Genomic DNA, 22,164 nt, shown 5'->3' with positions numbered 1-22,164 from the left:
TTATATTATACATCCATCCATCCACTAATCTATCCATCAATCCATCCATCTAATTGGGCATAATTACATGCTTAAATGAACACATTTCTTACGTTATGAAGCTCAGGAGTGAAGAGTGTTGCTTATGAAGCTGAATCACTCTTTCAGTATCATCTGATGGTAAAGATTGGCTTATATTAATTCCAGGTGGCATTCTTCCACTCAGGTGGTAGATCATATCATAAACAGTCTTATTATATTTAAAGAAATCATCCTGTTTGTTGTATTTCTTAGGGGTCTTCATTGAATAGCTTCGCATTTTTTGAACGTCCCTATAGAAAAAAGGTTATAAATTGAAATTTCTTGAAATGATATATTGTGAAAACAAATGCTCAATGTTCAATAACTAAATGAAATACTATTAAAACCAACTAAGCAAAATTTCTAGAAATTCCCCTCACTCTGTTAGGGTCGATTGTCCAAATTCAATTTTTAAATATGCCCAGAAATATCTAATATCTCATTTAAACACATAGGGTTGAATTGTGAATAAACTAGCTTGAGAATAAAAAGGGTGTTTGACTTCTATACTTGTTACTTACTAATTATGTGAGTGATCCAAGTTACTAAAACTCACTGAGCACAGAAAAAAAATAAAAAATAGGAAAACACAAAGAGTTAGAAATATTTTCAAGTGGTCAAGTGCCTGTCTAGCAAGTATGAAGTTCCAGGTTCAAGCCCTAGTACTATAAAAAATGAATCACAAATGTTCACAAATATGCTTGATTTATTAGAAAGGAAGCATTGTAGAATGAATAGGGAATATGAAGAATAATGTTCAGTTCACTAGACAAACCCCACAATCAATTCATTTGAATAAATACCATAAATGGTATTGAATCTTCTGCCACTAGAAACAGGGAATAATCAAATATATGTTGATCCTTATTTCATATCATGTTACAGAGAATAAATTTGGAAAGGATCAAATATTAGTCATAAGAGAAAAAACAGCAAAGCTCCTGGGGGGGAGGGAGAACAAAGGAAATTTCTTCATGCCTAAGAAAAAGACAAAACTAAATAATCTTTCATAAGGTAGAATACACTAGAGAGAATGCTTATAATGCACAGAACTAGTAAACAACAGATGCAAAACACACAAAATTCCTGCAAATGAGGAATAAAGAGGATCCACATTTTTACAGTGGGAAATGTCATCAATATACTTGATGACAGTATATTCAAATAGGCCAGAGCAGGTGAAACCTCTCAACATCAGTAACAGCAAAATTTCAGTTCAAAGAACATCCACCTAATAGTCAATGCTGAAGGCTGACAATTTATATTTCTTAGAATGAACAGAACAGGGAAGTGTATGTACTGCTTTTGTGAGACTGCTTTTGTGAGTGAGAATTAGAAGAAATCTTTTGAAAAATGGATTATAAATATCTCCTAAAAATGATCATATTTCTACCTTATGATATAGCAGTTTTATCTCATATGCCTTTCAGAAATATACATCAAAATATGTACTAAATATTTCAAAGCATAATTGTTCATAATAGAAAAGTCTTAGGACAGTACAACTATCTTTCTAGAGGAGACTGTAGTAAACGCATTCAATGGCCTAGAGTACTCCATTAAATGTAAACTACCTCTACATGTAAGTATGTGTATAAATCACATGAATATAATATTGATCAAAAGGTTCAGACACTTAGAAACGCAAACTGTGATTCCTTTCAGACACTTAAAAACGCAAACTGTGATTCCTTATATGAAGCTAAAAAATAGGTAAAAGTAACTTGTGATGTTATAATTCATACAAACAGATTTCTTCTTCGAAGAGAGAAAGGAAATTAGCAATAGGGTAGGAAGAATTAGGCGATGCTATTTTTTTTCTCCTATGTCTTGATTTAAATGCTAGTTTCATAGGTGTATTTGTACCACAGGGGTAATACTGGCTTTAGGATATCTGACAAAAATTATTAAAAATGAAATCAAGCCTAAATTCAAGATAGTCGTTTTCTTTGTACAGTAGCTTTGGTAGCATAGCTAGGGTCATGATAGGCCTGTGACATATTGAGAATGTGATGACTACACTGGAAGGTTAGCAGGTTTGTATTCACATGTACTTTATTCATGATTTTAAACGTTCAGAAGAAATAGGTTGGGTCTTCAAAGTACCTCTAGCAAATAAAAATTAATGGAATTTCACAGCTCAGTCTTCTGATGGTTTCTAGAAGAAAAGGTAATATTGCTAATCATATCACTTAATTGCCCATTGAAAAACAAATTAAGATGTAAAAACTATGCAATCTTTTTAAATGTCTACCTGTATGCATATTCCGCCAACGCATATTCCACTTATAATATCTACATATTATAAGTAAAAGCTTGATAATTTCACCTTATTCCTTCTCTTTTATAATATTATGATATTAAATTATATTTATTTTTCAAATGATGAAAATTGATGTATGTTGAAGATAGAAAATGTACTCATGGCAAAAGTTCAGTGTACTTATTATCCACCATTCTAGGTAGAGAAAAAATTACCACTTACCACTATCACAAAGCAAACCATAGTAAAATATGAAACTATTTTGAAAAGAAAAATTATAAAATGCTTTATTTTTCAAATAATGGTAAAAAGAATTCAGAACCTCAGCGCTAATAAGTTATTACAATCACTTTCTTTTTAACACATAGCTTGAAGCTAAAGACAAATTTCTATTTTCTTGGTCCCTATTGACAGTATAAATGGGTGGAACATTTAGAAATGAAGATGACATTATTTTAAAATTATTAAATTTATCAATGAACTTGGTAGTAGCTCAAAGTGTTCACTCTTCTCCTCTCCCCCCCCCCCCCCGCCACTTTCACACTCAAATATGTTCACACAAAGGTAAACTTTAGAAAATAGAAAGTAAAAATCCTGAAGTAAATAAAACTTAGGTGAGGGAAAATCCTCCATAAGAAGTTAAAATACGACTAATGAAATAAAATCTGTACAGGCATGCAATGATAAATGTTAAGCTCTCAACTAACAAATAGAAGGACTAGTGACAAAGATTTATAAATTCAGAAATATAGTATGAGTTGTTTTACCTAATAATAGGTGAGACATTCAGAAGGCACTAAAGAAAGACTAAAGGGATACTTTAGTCTTTTGAAGAGGAACCTAGATAGTGAAGAGGAACCTAGATACAGAACAGGGAAGATAACTGTGGAGATGAAATAGTTTTATATCGTGATTGGGGGTTAGATACACAAATCTACACAAAAGATGAAAGGATGTATGCAAAATTGTAGTAAAGTCAAAGTCCTGATTTTGTTATTATACTATAGTCATGTAAGCTGTAACCTTTTGTGGCAGAGAGAATACATATCATCCATGTTGTTTTTGCAACTTCTTATATATAAGTAAAAGCTTTCTTAAAAAAGTAAAAAAGCAATAAACAACATAATCCTTAGGAAATTTATGAATAATAAAACATTTGCCAAGCACTTACAACCTAAGCTCTGTTCTAATACAATTTAAAGGGATCTCTTACATGTTGCGATATTACAGCATCCCTATAGGGTAAGTATTATCCTGTCCATTATGCTGAAGAGGAAATGGAAAAACTAGAAAGAATATATTTTATACTTTTTGGAAATCTCATAGTGAATGATAAATTATTTTACTGAAAATGTGACGTTTTATCAGATTTTATGTACTTTAAGTAAACCAGAAGCCCATTGGGAAAACAGCTTTAAAACACCTAGAAGCCTTCTTTGTAAACTTCCTAAAGAGATTCCGTATTGGTGTGTTGCAGCTGCTGAGAGGTATGTGTTAGAGTGGAATACCAGAATAACACCCATATGTATTATAATCACTCTTCTCAAATTAAGTGGTATTTCCAGCATAATAAGATGATTTTATAATCAGTTGCTTAGAGGTTGTATCTGGAGACAATCTTCATTCCCAGAATTTAAAAGTGGAATATAATGTTAATGATGCTTTTCCTAAAAATTTCTCAAGCAAAAATAGTATTATATTTTTCAATAGCTATTTCCATCTTGATATTTTGGAAAAGGCTTTAAAGATAATACCTAAAGGGCTGCAGTACTGAATACACACTACCACACTAAAGATTCATTGATAATAGAAAATTGCTTAATTTGATTTTAATTCTATCTGCATATCTTGCAACTCAACAAATGGTCTGCACCCTGTTGCCCTGGCTGCTATGAACTGGTTTTAATAGAGTATAATTACATAAGGTAACTACAAAGTGAAGTTCCATTTCTCTGCCTCTCTCCCTGCTTCATTACAATCCTACATTCCTTTCCTCCTTCACTCCCTCCCTTCCTTCCTTCCTTCATATTATACTTTCCAATTAAATGTTTTGGTATGATTTCCCTTACAGCAGTTTGTTTTCTCTTCCCGGAGTGCTACCCGGGATGGAGCCCTCAAGAGAAGATCACTCAATAAGAGTCCCATATACAATCAAAAAAGATTTTTGTCTCAGCAAATGTACCAATTACAACATAGAAAAGTAAATATGAAAAAGCAACAAAACTTGTTTTCAAGTTTCAATATTTTGAATAGCTTCATAAAAATATACCAAAAGTCTAATTTTAAAATGACCCATGACCTCAAAGAGTATTGAAGTAATCAAATGAACTGAAGAAGTCAATTCAAGAATCATATGAGAAATTTAGTAAAACTCAAGAGATTCTGCAAAAAAAATAATCCCACAAAACACCTCATAGATATGGAAATCATGAAAATGCAGAGGTCAATAAGCCAAATAAAAAGCTCAATGAAAACATCACCAATAACGTACACCAGGAAGGTGAAAAAACCATCAGCGATTGAAACAATACTGAAGAATTTTTATATTCAGAGAGCAATTAAGACAAAATGGCAAATAATCATGGCTACAATATCCAAGACCTCTAGAATACAATGAACAGACAAAATCCATTCAACTGTAGTGTAAAGGGGCAAGCTGATACATAGAGCATACAACTTCTGGGTACATACTCAGAGCAATCAAAGTCAGCATACCATAGAGATACCTGCACATCCATGTATATTGTAGCATTACTAATAGCAGTCTCAGTCACAGAATCAACTTTGATGTTTGTTCATATATTAATTTAATACATGTTAATAAAGTTAATTTTTATGAACTAAAATAAAATGGAAATATTTTATGTAAAAAGTGTGGGATAAAGGATTTATGTTTGTATTTTTACTCTTCTTAATAATCTCACCATACTTCTCAGTTCAAGTGCTTAATATTATGTTTCATGTAAAATTATGCCAATGAATTGATTATACTTTATAGCTTGGTGAAAAACACAGTTTAGAAAAGCACATAAATGTCACCTTCTAACAGTCTCTGGAATCTTTATCAAATGAGGTCCTCCTGGCCAGCCGAAGAGACTGAACCAATTTTGGGCTGCATGCACAATCTTCTGGAAAAATGCATGCGCCTTTGATCCTTCCTCAGGTAGAAAGAATTGTTCATTTTTCTCTTCGGCTGCCACTGATCTTTCATGTGTTTTCCTCATTTGATCACCTACATTCGGTCTCATATGTTCATGTGTTATCTCCATACCTAGAATTCACATTTATGTATAAAAATAATTACTTAATGATAGAGAAAAGTAGTCTGAAAGCAATTGCTATTTATATTTACAGAAGTGAAGTACATTATATAAAGTATTCTATGATTTTTGAAAGACTTCTGAATGGATTTCTTCAGTTTAAATAATGAAAACATTCTTATTTCAAATAGTCAAAATCCTTATTAAGATATTTCAGTAAAGAATTACATTATATTCTTGTCATAGTGGTAAGTAAAATATTTCCCCAAATATAGCATTTCAATGTTAATTACAAGTCTTTTCATAGAAAATGCCAGGAAAGTTTTTTTTTAGCTATTTTTACTAGACAAAATTTAAGCTTCATATTGAAGAATTATAGAAAAAAATATTCAAAATTGTGTCTAAACCAAATATTTTGTTATAACAGAGTATTTTGGGGTTATAAGGAGTCTCAAAATAGAAAATAGTTTTATATTTTTTCCAGAATATTTAAGTACATAATAATGAAAATGTCCAGGCTTATTAAAAAGTCATATTATTTCAGTTGGCTTTCAATGAAATGGAATTTTTTCAATATTACTCATATCTAGGGAGATGGAGTTTTATTATTGTTAAGTAGTTGTACAAAGTGGTTACAATTCCATAAATCAAGTAATAAGTACAATACTTCCTGGACAATGTCACTCCTTCCTTCACTTTCCCCTTTTCCCCCTCCTGTCCTTGCCCATAAGGTGCATAGTTCATTATTTGCATAATATATATTGAATATCATGACTACATTTGTTCACCTTGCCTCCCTCCATTCCTGTGCTCCCATTTGCCCCCTCCTCCCTCAAAAAAGGACAAAAAAGGAAAATAAAACAACAAAAACAAAAACAAATAATACCACCAACAGTAACAACAACAACAAAAACATGTTTCCATTTCCTGAAATTTGTTTTGGTGAGTACCATTTTAGACATTGAGAGCACTTATGCCTTTTGGTTCCTCCCCTAAGTGTATCCTCCTTTATTCTATTTGTTTGTAAATGCATAAGCTGTGAATAAGTTGTGAGTCCATTTATGTTTTAGATTTAGCTTCTACATATGAGAGAAAATGTGCCCTTTTGTATCTCAGAGCTTGGCTTATGTCGCTTAACATGATTTGTTCTAGGTCCAGCCATTTCCCTGAAAATGACATAAAATTATTCTTTCTAATGGATGAGCAAAATACCATTGTGTATAGGTAACACATTTTTCAATCCACTCATCTATTGTAGGGCATCTGGACTGTTTCTGTAACTTGGCTATTGTGAATAGTTCAGCAATGAAAATGGATGTGCAAGTGTCTTTATCATATCCTGCCTTGTAATGCTCTGAGTAGATGTCCAAGAGTGCTATGGCTGGAACACAGGGAAGTTCTATGTTTAGTTTTTTGAAGAATCTCAAAGCTGTCATCCAAAGTGGTTATACTAGCTTTGCATTTTCACCAACAGTACAATAAGGTTCCCTTCTCTCTACTTCCCTGACAGCATTTGTTATTGTTCAAATTCTTGATGTGGTCAGTCTAACTGGGGTGAGATGGAATCTCAATTTTGTTTTGAGTTGCATTTTCTTTATGATCAGGGAGGTTGAGCGTTTCCTCATGTGAGTATATGACATTCTTTTCCTGAGATGTCTCTCTTAAGCTCCTTTGACCATTTATTGATCGGTTTATTAGTTTTTTGTGGGGTTAATTTCTTAAACTCCTTGTATATTTTGGATATTAGGCCTTTGTCAGATATACTGCTGGTAAACCTCTTCTCCCTGTCTGCTAGCCTTCTTTCTAGCCTTCTAACTATGACCTTTGCTGGGCAGAAAGTTTTTAGTTTGATGTAATCCCATTAGTCAACTCTCTCTCCTATTTGCAATACCCCTGGAACTCTTCAAAAAGCTAGTATACATCTAGGACAATCTTACCAGACAAGCAGAAAAGGTCAGAAGCTATGTACATATGACCATATAAGATGATGCTAAGTGAAATGAACCCCAAGATAGGGACACAAGAGGTTTTTATCTTTGTTGCTGTTGTTTTTAATGTACCATGTGATTTCGTTGTTTCTTTTATATGTTCTACTCCATGGTATAACCCGTTTTCACTGTATTTGATTCTGGTGCTTCTGCATCTTGTATATACATTTTTGGGGATGGGAAGGGAAATCGAAAAATGCTGAAACAAGGATACAGGTTGGCCCATTATAACAATGAGATATACAAGACATAGTTGAAAACAAACTTTACAACTTTGCGTGGGCGAGGTGGGGGAGGGAGAAGGGAGGGCGGGAAGGGATGATAGGGGAAAAACTAAGAAGGGTGTAACTATGCTCCATAGGAAATGCCCTTATTACCTTGCTCATGTAACTGTAACACTATCTTTACAATAAAAATATATTAATACAAGTTCCTGCCCATTTTCTAATATTATGAGATGAATATTTGTACAGTGCACTGAAGATGATATTCATCTCAGATCTTTGCTCACTTCTTTCTCAGAGAAACAGCCTTAGATTCATTTCTAGTTTTGTAGCTCTCAAACTGCACAGAGTGTACCAGGAATGTCAAATCAAATTGATAGGGGACCATATGTTAATTAACATTTTAGCTAAATACTACTGCAGTGCTTATTCTACAGCTCATCAATCACTATTTTTCCATTTTTGTACTAATTCACTTAAGAAATAGAACTATATAGTACATATTACAGTTTAGGCAAGAGTGTTGTGACCCTAAGACCTCTGTGATCCAAGAGAACTTTTGGTAGTGATCATTGCATTGAAGAGAACTACCAAAGCAGATAATACATTTAAGACTAAGATGAATTCATGTTAGTTTGTTTCATGAATTTCTTCCTTGAAAAAAAAATTTAGATTAAAATATGCAGATAACATCATGGACTCAATTTCAGAAATATTATATACATTTGTCACATACCAACAAAAAGATTTCCTCTCGTTATTTCAGCCTCACTATATTTAGGAGCAATGGACGTCCTTATTGAACCCGAAGAGTATAGTTTATAGTCTCGGTAGGGAATCATAAAGCTGCTTCTTGCCCTTTGGTGACTTACATCCTTTTCTAGAAATGACATATTGGGCCAAAGTAAAGCAATCAATCATTTGTGGAATTCATGATCCAATTAATTAACCTATATTTTATACTTATCTAAGATAAAGTGAAAATATAAACATCCATTACACATCAAATATGCTAACAAATATGAAAACTATCATAATAGGTATAATGGTTCCCTAAATTGAATAAGATTTATTATCGTATATAAAAATTATTGAAGAAAGAACAGTATTTATCTTTAGTATAAACAGATGTGTTAAAGACATTTTACTAAACAATTGAAATTATTTATATATAGTCTTCAAAATGGGATATTTGATAAAGGTTACTAAGAAAAGTATTCCTAGTTGACTTTCTGAAATACCAACGAGTAGGAGCAGGGGCTCACATCTGCAATCCCAGCTACCCAGGAGGCAAAAATAGGAAGATCATGGGCCTAGGCTGACTTTCACTCATGATCTCCTATCTCAGAGTCTTAAGAAGCTAGGATTACAGGAATATGCCAGCATGCTTGCTACTTAGCCATTTTAAAATATTTTTGATGCTCAAAATATACTACACAAAATGTAATCCATTTGTGAAAATGTTTATTAGTTTCTTAAGGGTTCATAATTTAGAAATATATAATATTGAATGAATACATATTTTTATCCTCCAAACACTGGTGAAGCATGAACATAAGGAAAATAAGATAAACAATTCTCATTCTCCCCCAGGCTTTTTAGATGTAAATATCTGGAAAAGGATATAGATAATAAGCATATTAATACAAAAATTAGGAAGGACCATGGCCAGAATTGCACAGAACTACAATTGCACAACAGAAATACAAATCTCTTACATCTTCTTCTGTGTGCAGATATGAAGGATCCCATATGAAAAAATGTTCTAATCACAGGAAAGATCATCAGCAAAATGTAGATCTCATAAGAACTCACAGAAACTTACTGTGGTAAACACAGAGAGATAGATTTCCAGAAATGAGAATAAAGCCTTTGGCCATGTCCATGACATTGGGTCTTACTTAGATTCATCTTATTTTCTACCATATTCTGTGCTAAGTTTTTTGAGTTGTTTTGTTTGTTTGTTTGCAGAAAGACTTCCTTTATGGCATTGGTTGACCTCAAACTCATGATTCTTCTGACTCAGCTTCCTGAGTGCTGGATTTGCAACGATGTGCTACCATGCATTTTATATATGAAAATGACCAGATACAACTTTTAGTTTATAAGTATCCCTGTGGCCAGAGTGTGAAGGATAGCTTTTTGAAGAGAGAAAGGAGAGTATTCAATATTTTATATACATCTATAAGAATGTATATAAGGGGAGTTAATTTGGCCCATGCTGGTGCAGGAGAAGTACCTCAGGAAACAAGAAGGCAGTTAAACACTGAGCGGATTTGTGTTGGCTATATAGAACATAAATTATAATTGAAGCCATAGAAGGGACAATGGAAAATGGGTCAGACCTCCAATAAATGGAAAGATTAAAAAGTACCTACCGAAGAAAAAAAAAATTATGAAAGATGCTAAGAAGCATTCAAGAGTGGCTTGAGGAGCCCAAGAAAACTATGGTGTGTGGAAGCCTACAGAGAGTTATCAATCTCTAAACAAATGATATCTCTTCTATGAAGTCATTCTAAAATATCAGGATCAGCAATAATCTGTACACCAGCCCATATACTCGACACCTCATTTGATTTCTATGTAGAGTTCTTTATTTTTTCTGTAATAATTTATTTTTGTGTAACTTCAAGCTAATTGCCAACTTTTGAGATTAGGAGACTGATAAGCATAACTTCTGTCAATGACAGATGTTAGAGAAAAAGCTATTAAACTGGTTGATTGAGTGAGTGAGTGAGTGATTGAGCTAGGAGACAATCCAGGGTATTCCACATGTTAGCTGAATTCACTATCACTAAGCTGTATCTACTGATGTTAATTTTTAATTCACTTTATATTTATACATTTAGCCTTATAAGAAAAACCTACTCAATGATAGTAAAAGAAAGTGACTTACCATCTTTTAAAATAACTTGCTGCTTATCGATATGAGCAGCCAGATAGGGATAGATAGTTAGAATGCAGTTTTCAGCTGTTGCAGCAACTGGAAGTGAAAACCTAAAAGTAAAAGTATTGTATTTCAATATAAAAATTTTCAGATTCAGCAAATACAAAAAGTATTTCTAAGTTTCTAAGATACCTTTGATGATGGAAACACATTTATTTTCTCTCCACCTATTTTAATGCATACTATAAATGTCATTATCAAGTGTGTTCCAGAACATAGATCATAAAAGCAAGTTAAAAAACAAAAACAAACAAACAAAAAAAAACAGATTGAGCTGGGCGCCAGTGACTCACGCCTGTAATCCCAGCTACTCAGGAGGCTGAGATCTGAGGATCAAGGTCCAAAGCCAGCCTGGACAGGAAAGTCCATGAGACTCCAATTAACCACCAGAAAACCGGAAGTGGTGCCGTGGCTCAAGTGGTAGAGTACTCTCCTTGGGCTGAAGAGCTGAGAGAGACAGCACCTAGGCCCAGAGTTCAAGCCTCACAATGGTTAAAAAAAAAAAAAACAGATTAGGGAATTGTTAAAGGTGAAGTGACCTCAATTAATTTACTTGCATTAATAATCTTTGAAATTATTTATTTTATTTAAAGACACTATCATCACTGCCATCATGAAAATGAAATTGTTAGTTTTTGTCTCAATAATTATAATTACAGAAAAGAAAGAAATAAAGGAAATAAAAGACAATTCTAGTATAGATGTATCATCTTTATGCAGTTTTCACTGAGATATTGTGTGCTGCTTCTGTGTTCCTTGGGGACATTTCTTTAATATATCAAAAATCAATTAATATATTAAGAAACAATTGCTTTGTTTAAAAGCTAGTTTATTAACAATGCTATCAAAGAAAACTACCGCATAAGTAACCAATGAAGCATTACCACTTGGAATATTTATAAAATGATAGGAAATTAAGGGAGAATGATTGAAGTAGAATATACTGTGCTTTTTTGTCTTATAAAATTAGTTTACTAAAGAGTATAACATTTGATTTTTTTGGTGGTCCTAGGACTTGAACTCAGGGGGTAGGTGCTGTCCCTGAGCGTCTTTGTAGTCAAGGCTAGCACCTCTACCACTTGAATCACAGACCTACTTCAAGCTTTTGCTGAGTAGTTTATTGGAGATGAGTCTCACAGACTATTCTGCCCTGGCTGGCTTTGAACTGTCATCCTCCTCAGATCTCAGACTTCTGAGTAGCTAGGATTACAAGCATGAGCCACTGGGTCCAGCTTAACATTTGATTTTAGATGTTACTCAGAATAAAGAATAGCCAACATGTGCAAAAATTTAAAAAAGATATATATAATTCATTTAAATACATTCTTTTAAGTAGTATATTATACAGAAATTCTACAAGGCATACAATATAGGAATATAGATCATTAATTTATTGATTTCATTAACTTCATTTCTGACATTATTAAAATATATTAGAATACAAAATGGTTCTTCAGCTGAGAATACTGATACTAGTTAGCAAACATTTCTAGGACAATAGAGAAGCTTATAATACCCCATTGGGGAATAATGGCAATATTTATAGATTTCCTACATCATGGCATACATATAGGAATCATTAGTGGGAGAATATTTATCCTAAAAGTACTCATTATAGTAACAGTGAAGTTCAAAGGTTTTCTGATATCACACATTTAAATTCTGTTCTGGGATTTAAATAACATTCATAACATAGTTAACAGGTACCCATAATCAGAATTTGCACACACAGGCAAGATAGACATTCTGGTAAGAATAGCTGAAGATGTAATTTAGGTATTGATGAAAGTGACATAGACTTTTACTGTTTGTGACAAAATCCCCATTATCGATGATATTGAGGTGGCTAAAAAAGGTCTTAATTTCTTTTTATAGCAACATTTTAAAATGTAACTTGTGGACTGTAAAATTCATCCTATAAGTTGTTTTAGGAACATTCACACAATTGCACAACAATTACCACTGTCTAATTTTAGAATATTTTCATCCCCCTTAAATCAAATTCTTTACCAATTAGAAGACACTTTCCATTTACCCCTCTCCTTAGGCACTGGAATGTACTAATCTGATGCCATCTCTATGAAATTGTCTATTCCTAAATATTCCTTTGGGCATAAGAAATTTGTGGAAAAATGTTTAAAAATATATGAACATCTCTTTCCAGAATAACCTTCCATTTTTTCATGAAATGGCATGATGATCATGATCACATATATAATTCATTACAAAAGGTAGGTGAAAATCTCATCATTCATCTCTCTGGTCATTAGTAGTTGAATAATTAGTACCTTAAACACATGTCTTTAACTACTTCTCTATCATTACTGAAAATAAGAAACTCTTATGCTTGTCTGTTCCAATTTTTCAGGAATAAAATGTGCTAGTAGCTTTAGTATGGCCTTGTTTGTGGTAATTTCGGTAAATGCAGAAGTGCGATTGCTGGGTTAAAGGGGAGCTCTAATATTTAGCCTCTTTAGGAACTTCCATACTGCTTTTCAGAGTGGTTGAACAAGTTTACACTCCCACCAACAGTATAGTATTCTTTTTTTTTTTTGCCACATCCAATCCAGCATTTGTTGTTATTAGATTTCTTGATAAAGGCCATCCTAATTGGGGAAAAGTGGAATCTCAATGTTGTTTTGATTTGCATTTCCTTTATGGCCAGAGATGTTTAACATTTCTTCATGTGTCTATTAGCCATCCTTAGTTCCTCTTCAGAGAAGCTTCTCTTTAAGTTTTTAGCCCTCTTATTAATGGGTTGGTTGCTTCTTTGAGGATTTGTGTTTGGGGTATTTAATTTTTTGAGTTCTGAGTATATAGTAAAGTTTCCAGCATAATCATGTTCATTGCAGCATTATTTACCATAGCTGAGATATGGAACAAACCTAGATGCCCCTCAGTAGATGAATGAATCACGAAAATGTGGTATATATACTCAATGGAATTCTATGCTTCCATGAGAAAGAATGATATTACCCCATTCTTAAGGAAATGTAAAGACTTGGAAAAATCATATTAAGTAAGTCAGACACAAAGAAACATAGATTCCATGGTTTCCCTCATTTGTAATCTTTAGTATATGTCAGAATAGTCTTAGCAGAGGATCACAATAGTTCAATAGCTATGTATATATGACCATATAAGATGATGCAAAGGAAAATGAACTCCAAGATATGGAAACAAGAGGTTTTCTTTGATATTGTTGTTTTAATGTTTTATGTGATTTCTTTTTTCTTTCATTTTTCCCCTATGATTTATTCTCTATTGTCACTGTATTTGATTTTGGTACCCTGGGTATTGTATATACATTTATCTGAATTAGGGAAGGGAAGGGGAACAACAAAATGGTGAGAACAAAGGACAAAGGATGAACCAATGCAACAGTGATACTCACCAGACAATATGTTGGAAATGAACTGTACAACTTGGGAGGGGATTTGGGAGGGAGGGAAAGTGGGGGAAAATGAGGGGGAATGGTAACAAGTTTGACAAGAAATTTACTCACTACCTTCTAGACATCACTTTGACAAGAAAATTAAATTTTAAAAAAGAAAACTCCACAGTAGTGAAATCTAAGAATAAACCATAGATACACAAAAAAGAAACATTATGCTAAATCTGTGAAAAATGGCATGGTAATTATAACATTTTACCTATTTTGGTATCATATGAAATACTGTGATGGCCTGTCAAAAATATATCAAGCACCATGAGAAATATTATGACATAATTTTATATTTATCATCTTTACAAGGTTCTACTCCTGTCTATATTGTTTCAAGGCAGATCCTGCATTCTAAATGTAGTCCTAAAACATGCTTTTAATTCACAGAGAAAAGGGCTGAAGGGATAAAAGGGAAGCTTCCAAGTCTGGGGAAAATGTATTTATCTAGTCTTAGTATGGGTTTTAGTTAAAATATTTCTATATAAAACAGCTAGGAAAAATGCATGTTGTCAAAATTGGCACTAGCTATGAAGCAATAAAATAATTTATTGCTAACACTATTTGGATTAATTAACATATTTCTATTTACAGGGATGAACAAAATGAGAAATACTACTTTAGAGCAAATCTAATGCCTAGAGAAAATATGTAAAGCACCTTAAGCACTAAATGTGGACCCTGAAGACCACACCATTCGCTGTCTGACAAAGAAATAGTTTAAAACTATCTACTGAAGAAGATTCACTATCATGTGCCAGAGGGTCATTAAACTTGCTTTTATATCAATTTCATATATTACACATCCCTGTACTATTCTTAATATACAATTTTATTTTAATTTTAGCATAATATTTGTCCTAATGAACTATCAAAATCTTCCTTTTCAAGTAATGAGTGATATATTATAGGTCACATCAAAAACTGAAAAATAATTTACTCACCTATTTTGGTAAATAAATCATGACATAACAATAAAACCTAGAAATTGAAAATTTAAACAGAAAATTGTGGAATAGAAAAATGGGAGTAGGCGTTGGTGGCTCACACCTGTAATTCTAGCTATTCAGGAGGCTGAGGTCTGAGGTCTGTGGTTTGAAGTCAGCTTGAGCCAAAACTTTGACTCTTAATTCTAATTAACCACCAGAAAAATAGAAGTTGAGCTATGGATTGAAGTGGTAGAAAACGAATAATCTTGAGCAAAAAAGATCAAGGACAGAGCCTAGGCCCTAAATTCAAGCCCCACAACTGACAAAAAAGAAAGAGTAGGGAGAGGGGAAGGAAGAGAAGGAAGAGAAAGAAGGAAGGAAGGGATGGAGGGAGGGAGAGAGGGAGAGAAGAAGCAAGGAAGGGAAAAAGAACGTGAATAGATGTCAGATCTCTCACTATATGATGAGTAAAGTTTCAAAATACAAAAGACAATTTCATCTGGTGTAAATCTGGGATTGCAGTAAAGTATAATTGTAAAGAATCTATGTTTGAATAAAGTAAGTTACACATTAGTGTAACTTACCTAGAAAAGAGTATCTAGTTTGAATATTCCTATAACAATGTTATCTCCTGCCAAATATTTATGTTTCAACCCTTAATCCCTCTTGATGGCATTTTTTGCATGTGTTGTATAAATTTTACTATGCACCAAGGTTACACAGGAAGGTTTGAAAAATATAGATGCTGATTTCTTAGATGTGAAATGAGAGCTGAAATGCTACTTTTTAAACAAATCTGTCTCCAGACTATCAAGTTCCATATAAATCCGAACTTGTTAGATGTGTATGTTTGCAAGTTCCACTCTAGCCTTAACCAACTGTGACCACTGAGAGTAGAGCTCAGATGTTTTATTGAGCCCCCAAAGTTAGTCATATATAGTCGTTGAAGGAGTTAAACTCACCATGCCCAGGTCAACTACCAGATAAACTATCTCAGATCCCAGTGATAAGAAGGCATCTACAGTCTAAAACCTTCCAAGTGTTTTAATACCCAGTCAATGTTGAAAATCACTGCATGAGAATGAGGAAAATTCCAATATCTAATCAGTAACCAAAGTTTACTTAGCAGATGTAATTTGTGTTTATGTCCATTAAATTAAATTTTAATTTTCAATTACCAATGTCAGTTCTCTTATAGAATAGCTGATGTTCTTTCACTCTAAAGTTACTCAATGTTATTCAGTCTAAATCTAGGTACTAAGACAAAGTAAAGATATAGTTAATTTTGAAAATAATAGAAAAAATAGAGAAAATAGAAAAGGTGTGAGATTAAAATGTATGAAGACTCAGAGTTCTAACAGATTTCAACCCTAATTGTGAAATTTCAAATTATGTTTGTTATTTGCTTAATGAGAAACTGCTAACCCATGTTAACTCCTTGTTTACTCAGATCATGTATATGCAACTTATTCTAAGAAACATCTTAAGTTGAATGTTAAAGCAAAATGTGATTTGGTATTAAAATTCCTGTGAAATTAAACAAGAAAGCTACAACTTTTATTCTTGTTCAGGTTTATCTAAAGTACTAGGCAGGCTGTATCTTATAAAATAAGAGCAAATAGCCCTATTTCATTACAATTACAAGATTCTACTAGATGTAATGTTTTCTCTCAGTTTGGAGTAGAAACAGTGATGCAAAATAAGGAATTTCAATATTCTGGCACAGCTTAAATTTTCTGATCTCTGTGTGAATTCTTTTAACAGAGACATTTAAACATGAGAAGAAACATCAATTCTACAATTCAATGTAAATAATTTGGACATTATCCAAAGCAATTTTCACCCCCACAAGAAGTGAATTCCAATCCCTGCCACTGTTCCCTTCCCATTACAAACTCTGTCTCTATGAAAAACAACCATTTGCCCAAGAAATACTTGATACTTCTTTTAATTGTAGAATGCATATGTCTTTATACTATCTATTGTTATCATTTTGGAAAGCTAGAACACCAATCTAAACTTAAGGTAAATTCTAAAATATGATTCAGTTACTGCGACATGCCAGAGATTATTCTAAGCCTTTTATGAGCATTTTCTCATCTAATTCTACAATGACCATCTGCTCAAATATCACATCCTCTGAAATGCTTTATCTGTCTAACACATGGAAGTATTTAATTTATTTCCTAGTAAGATTATACATTATATAACTTGTTAATTTCTTTCTCAACTATAGCGGTAATTCCATGAGGGCACAAGCTTTGGGGTTACATCAATATCAAAAGAAAATCAGGCATACAGTTATTGTTCAGTAAAGACTAAATGGCTTAAATGTATGAGAAAAATGTCTACCTGAGAGTAAAGAAGCTGTTACATGATTAAAGGGAAAAAGCTACACTGGAAGAACTGATTTTTGTTTTGCTTTGTTTTGTTTTTGAGAGTATTTTCTGTGTAGGAGAAAACTAGCTGACCTTGTCATTTTTCAAAGGTGATGACTACTATATTCTATTTTGATTTAGCGTCAAATCCTCTACATTATGCATTTATTACATCACATTACTAAAGTTTTCTCTTATATTCCTTGTTCTTTCCTCATTCCTCTTATGGGAAGCTTGATGACATCATATCAGCTATTCCAAACCCTAAGGACTTACCCAGCTGTCTTTCCGACCTTACCTCCTTTTCACATCTTTTTACCACATCCAATGCTCGTAAAGAAATCTCTCTTTATCACCACATGTCAACTACTCCCTGTTTGCTACTGTTATTGACAGTCCTCCTGATCTTACTCTACTGTCTTCCTTTTCCCTAGGGCTTCTATAACTTATGTTAGAAATTTTGCCTCTTAGGATTTACTGTTTGTCATCTGTTTCCCCCAATAGACTCTCAGTTATATAAGCAGTGATCATATTTTGACTTCTGATATAATCACGAGTGCTTAGAACAATGTATAACACATGGTAGGTATTCAGGATATATTTGATGAATTGATGCTTAAAAATTTATCCAGGATAACAAATTGCTAATTGAGAATAGTATTAGAAAGATTTGGATAACTGAGTAGGAAATGTGACTATGGGTTGGGCTGAATTAAGTACTAGTATGTGCTTATTATCTAGCTGCAATTTAAATATTTATTAATATACCCAAAGCAACTGTAATATCAGGCATAATTTCAAAAACTATACCCTATCCTTGTTTTATAATGATGACTTAGATTTTAAAGAGACATTGGGAATCACCAATAGTCATTAGAAACTTCAATTATTTTGCCAACAATCAATTAATATCTTCTCTTTAATATTTCTTAGAAAGGTTCCAACAAATGTTACTTATTTGTGAGAATTTCTCATGCCCTATTCAAATGTATATTTCTCAATCCATTCCCCTAATTCTGCCATATTATTTGTTTAAGATTCATGGCTATAAATAGCCTTAAGGTAAATATTCTTAAAGTAAATTTCACAGCAAATAAAATCCAAACAGAAAATTTTCAAACCCAGGAAAAAAATAAAAGAAACATATTTCAGATACTCATAAGTAAAATAACTCTGATGAATAAAGAACTCATATATACATTTTTCTTTCTCTTGTTCTTCCTCCCTCTTCCCTCATCCCAATATGTGACTTCATATGCCAAAAGTAAAAATCAACCAGATTGAAAAATACGAGTTGATGAGAAAATAGGAAAATGATAATATAAACTAGAATGGGAGCTTATTTGTAAAGCAGCAGTGAGAGTTATTTCATTGCTATTTTCATCATTTGGCTCATGCAAAAACCATTTCTAATAGAACTTAAATTATTTTATACAAACTCTACCAAAATATATGCTTTGTTCTAGTAGAATGTCTCTGAATTTTGTAGAAAAAATTAAACATTTAACTTTATATTTTAAATAATGTTTAAATTAGGTTTTTATTTTGAAATTTCATTGATGTATAATACACAATTTCAATGAAGCTCTTTGACAGCTGCATTAATATTGAATATCAATGCAATACATTTCTTAACTTAAAAGATGTTGCTGTTGTCTACAAATATTAATTTGAAATATTTGACTTAATATATTTTATAAGTATCAATATATCATGAATTTACTATAAAAATATCCTATAGTTGCTGGTATTGCAACCTTTTACAATAAATTCATATGCATTCAATTGATTTAAGGTAGAAAATTGATGCATTTTTGCCTCATTAATATATCAATTAAAATGAATGATATTCCTGTTTATAGAGTTGATTCTAATTACTATGAATCAAACATTGAATTTTCATTTGCCTACTGTATATAGAGGGGACAAAAAGGAAAAAGAACAGATTGCTTTTATTCTTTGAAAAGTTCATATATGATATATGATAGTACTAATATTAAAAAGTATGCATATCATAAAAATTGTGTTAAGATTCTACTCTTGCCCTTCTGCATCATCTCATACCTCTGTTTATCAGTATGCATCAAATCAAATTGTAATTAATTTGAGTGCCTGTGGCTTATATAAGCCTATAATACTAGCAATTCAAGCGACTGAGATTTGAGGAGAAAAGTTCAATGTCAGCCTGTGCTGAAAAGTGTATATGACTCCTTTATCAAAAAAATTTTTTTTTGGATCCGGTCGTGGGGCCTGAACTCTGGGCCTGGGCGCTGTCCCTCAGCTCTTCAGCTCAAGGCTAGCACTCTACCAATTGAGCCACAGTGTCACTTCCAGCTTTTTTTCTTTTGCTTATGTGGTGCTGGGGAATCGAACCCAGGGCCTCATGCATGCAAGGCAAACACTCTACCACTAAGCCACCTTCCCAGCTCCCTTCTTTATCAAATTAACCAACAAAAAGTCAGAAGTCAGCCAGATGCCAGTGGCTCACGACTGTAATCCTACCTACTCAACAGGCTGAGATCTGAGGATCGCGGTTCGAAGCCAGCTTGAGCAGGAAAGTCCATGAGACCCATCTCCAATAAACTACTCAGAAAGAGCCAGAAGTGTTCTGTGACTCAAGTGATAGAGTACTATCCTTGAGCACAAAGAGGCTAGGGACGGCACCCAGGCCTGAGTTTAAGCTCCAGAACCATGCTGGGGGGATGAGGGTAGGGGGAAGGGGACATGCCAGAAGCCAAGGTATGCTTCAAGTGAAAGAACACCAGCCTTAAGAGAAAAAGCAAGTAAGAGCATGAGGCCCTGAGATCAAGCCACAGTACCAGCGCATGTGTGCACACACACACCCTCTCTCCCGCCCACACACACCAGAACAAGAAGCCGCTTGAACCTTTATATTTCATGCTCTATTTTAATGCTTGATACCCTTGCCCATATCATTCAATTTTACAGACCAAAAAAAACTGATTATCTCAGAAATTAAGCTAACAAACCCATGACAGACTAATACCTGTAAACCATTATTTTGCTGTTTTTCTTGAGAGCGAATTTGTATTTTTTTTTGTCAGTCATGGGGCTTGAACTCTGGGCCTGGGTGCTGTCCCTTAGCTCTTCAGTTCAAGGCAAGCACTCTACCGCTTGAGCCACAGAGGCTCTTCTGGTTTCTGGTGGTTTATTGGAGACAAGAGTCTCATGGAGTTTCCTGCCCGGTCTGGTTTTGAACCGTGATCCTCAGATCTCAGCCTCCTGAATAGCTAGGATTCCAGGCGTGAGCCACCAGTGTCCTACCAAATTTGTACTTTGAACATTAAAATAAACCTTTATGTCCAAATTCATGATAGAAGACTCTTCTCCTTTTAACTTTTTGCACTGGCATAAAATATATAGATATTATTTTTCATTGTCAAATACAAGAGAATCTACACTTAAATATCTTACCAATTATTTCTCTCATCAGAAAATACAAGATGAGTGAAAAATGACACAGCTTTAGACGATTTGAAACTGAGGTGGCAAGGTATTTTCCCATTAATTCCAGTATTAGACCCCGTGATGGTACAGCCTTTTGGAAATGTCACAGAAAATGGTTGAATTTCATCATCATCAAGAAGCTTGGCTGTAGGAACCTGGAAATGTACTGTTGAATTTCTATTTAAAATGAAAAAAAATGTTAGCCCAAAATACCAGCAAGTAATTGAAATTAGATGAATCATCTAAAAAAGTCAGAACAATAAATATTTGCAGTAATGTCTTAATCATAAATTTTTGGTAACATGTTAATTTAACTACGTCAAGAGCCAGTTGAGATGATCTAATCTTTCTTCTGTTCTGTAAGAGTCAAAAAGAAAAATAAAAGCTGGGTGTTGGTGGTGATTGCTTGTAATTGCTTGTGGATTGCAGTTCGAAGCCAGCCAGGGGGAAATGGTCTGAGACTCTTACCTCCAATTAACCACCTGAAAACTGGAAATGGAGCTGTGGCTCAAAGTGGTAGAGTGCTAGCCTTGAGAACAACAACAACAAAAAGCTCTGTGGAATTCCAAGACCTCAGTTCAAGACCCATGGCTGATGAGGGGGGATAAAAATATGATTAAACACACTTAAAAAAATCATAGTACTGGGCTTTGAATCCAAGACCTTGTGCTTGGTAGGTAAGTCCTCTAATACTTGAGCCATGCCCCAATCACTTACAACGTGTTTTTAATTATAGCCATAGTATTCTGAAATAGTCTGACAAGAATTTATCAAAAACTCATGACTTTAATATCTACAAATTTAGTGTTTGTATACTAAATATTAATAGATGCACATATATTTAGAATTGTAATGGTTTAGATATTAAGTATTTGGATGCTTAAACAATAAATAATTTTACATAATTCTCAAATATCCGATTAATATCCACATTTCATGCTATTCAAAAACATTCATTAGAGAAAAGATAGCTTCTTTAACAAATGGTTGTAGGAAAATTGGATATCTACATGCAGAAGACTGAAACTAGACACCTTTCTCTGATCCTGTACTACTGTCAAGAATCTTAATGTAAGATCTGAAACTTTGAAACTACTACAGGAAAGAATAGGGAAAACTTCTAGAACATATTGGCATACACAATAGCCTATGAATAGAACTACAATGTCTCTGAAATAAGGATTGATTGACATATGGGATTGTAT

At 33.3% G+C, this 22,164-nt stretch overlaps 1 protein-coding gene across 1 annotated transcript in view; it reads right to left on the bottom strand.

Annotated features, from left to right (window-relative positions):
• The window catches only part of Cfap47 (cilia and flagella associated protein 47), a 236,069-nt gene that overhangs the window by 148,422 nt on the left and 65,483 nt on the right, over positions 1 to 22,164 (bottom strand). Inside the window, exons 26-30 of the mRNA XM_042702461.1 lie at positions 20,927 to 21,136; positions 10,692 to 10,792; positions 8,532 to 8,675; positions 5,363 to 5,594; positions 93 to 311 (exon numbers count right to left, since the gene is read on the bottom strand). Coding sequence (XP_042558395.1) covers positions 93 to 311; positions 5,363 to 5,594; positions 8,532 to 8,675; positions 10,692 to 10,792; positions 20,927 to 21,136 — 906 coding nt within the window. The remainder of the gene's footprint in view (positions 1 to 92; positions 312 to 5,362; positions 5,595 to 8,531; positions 8,676 to 10,691; positions 10,793 to 20,926; positions 21,137 to 22,164) is intronic.

This window comes from Dipodomys spectabilis, unplaced genomic scaffold, assembly GCF_019054845.1.
Source record: "Dipodomys spectabilis isolate Male_0828 unplaced genomic scaffold, ASM1905484v1 ptg000324l, whole genome shotgun sequence".
NCBI lineage: Eukaryota > Metazoa > Chordata > Mammalia > Rodentia > Heteromyidae > Dipodomys > Dipodomys spectabilis.
Note: the sequence above shows the minus strand (reverse complement) of the source record. Positions and strands in the feature narration are given on the sequence as shown.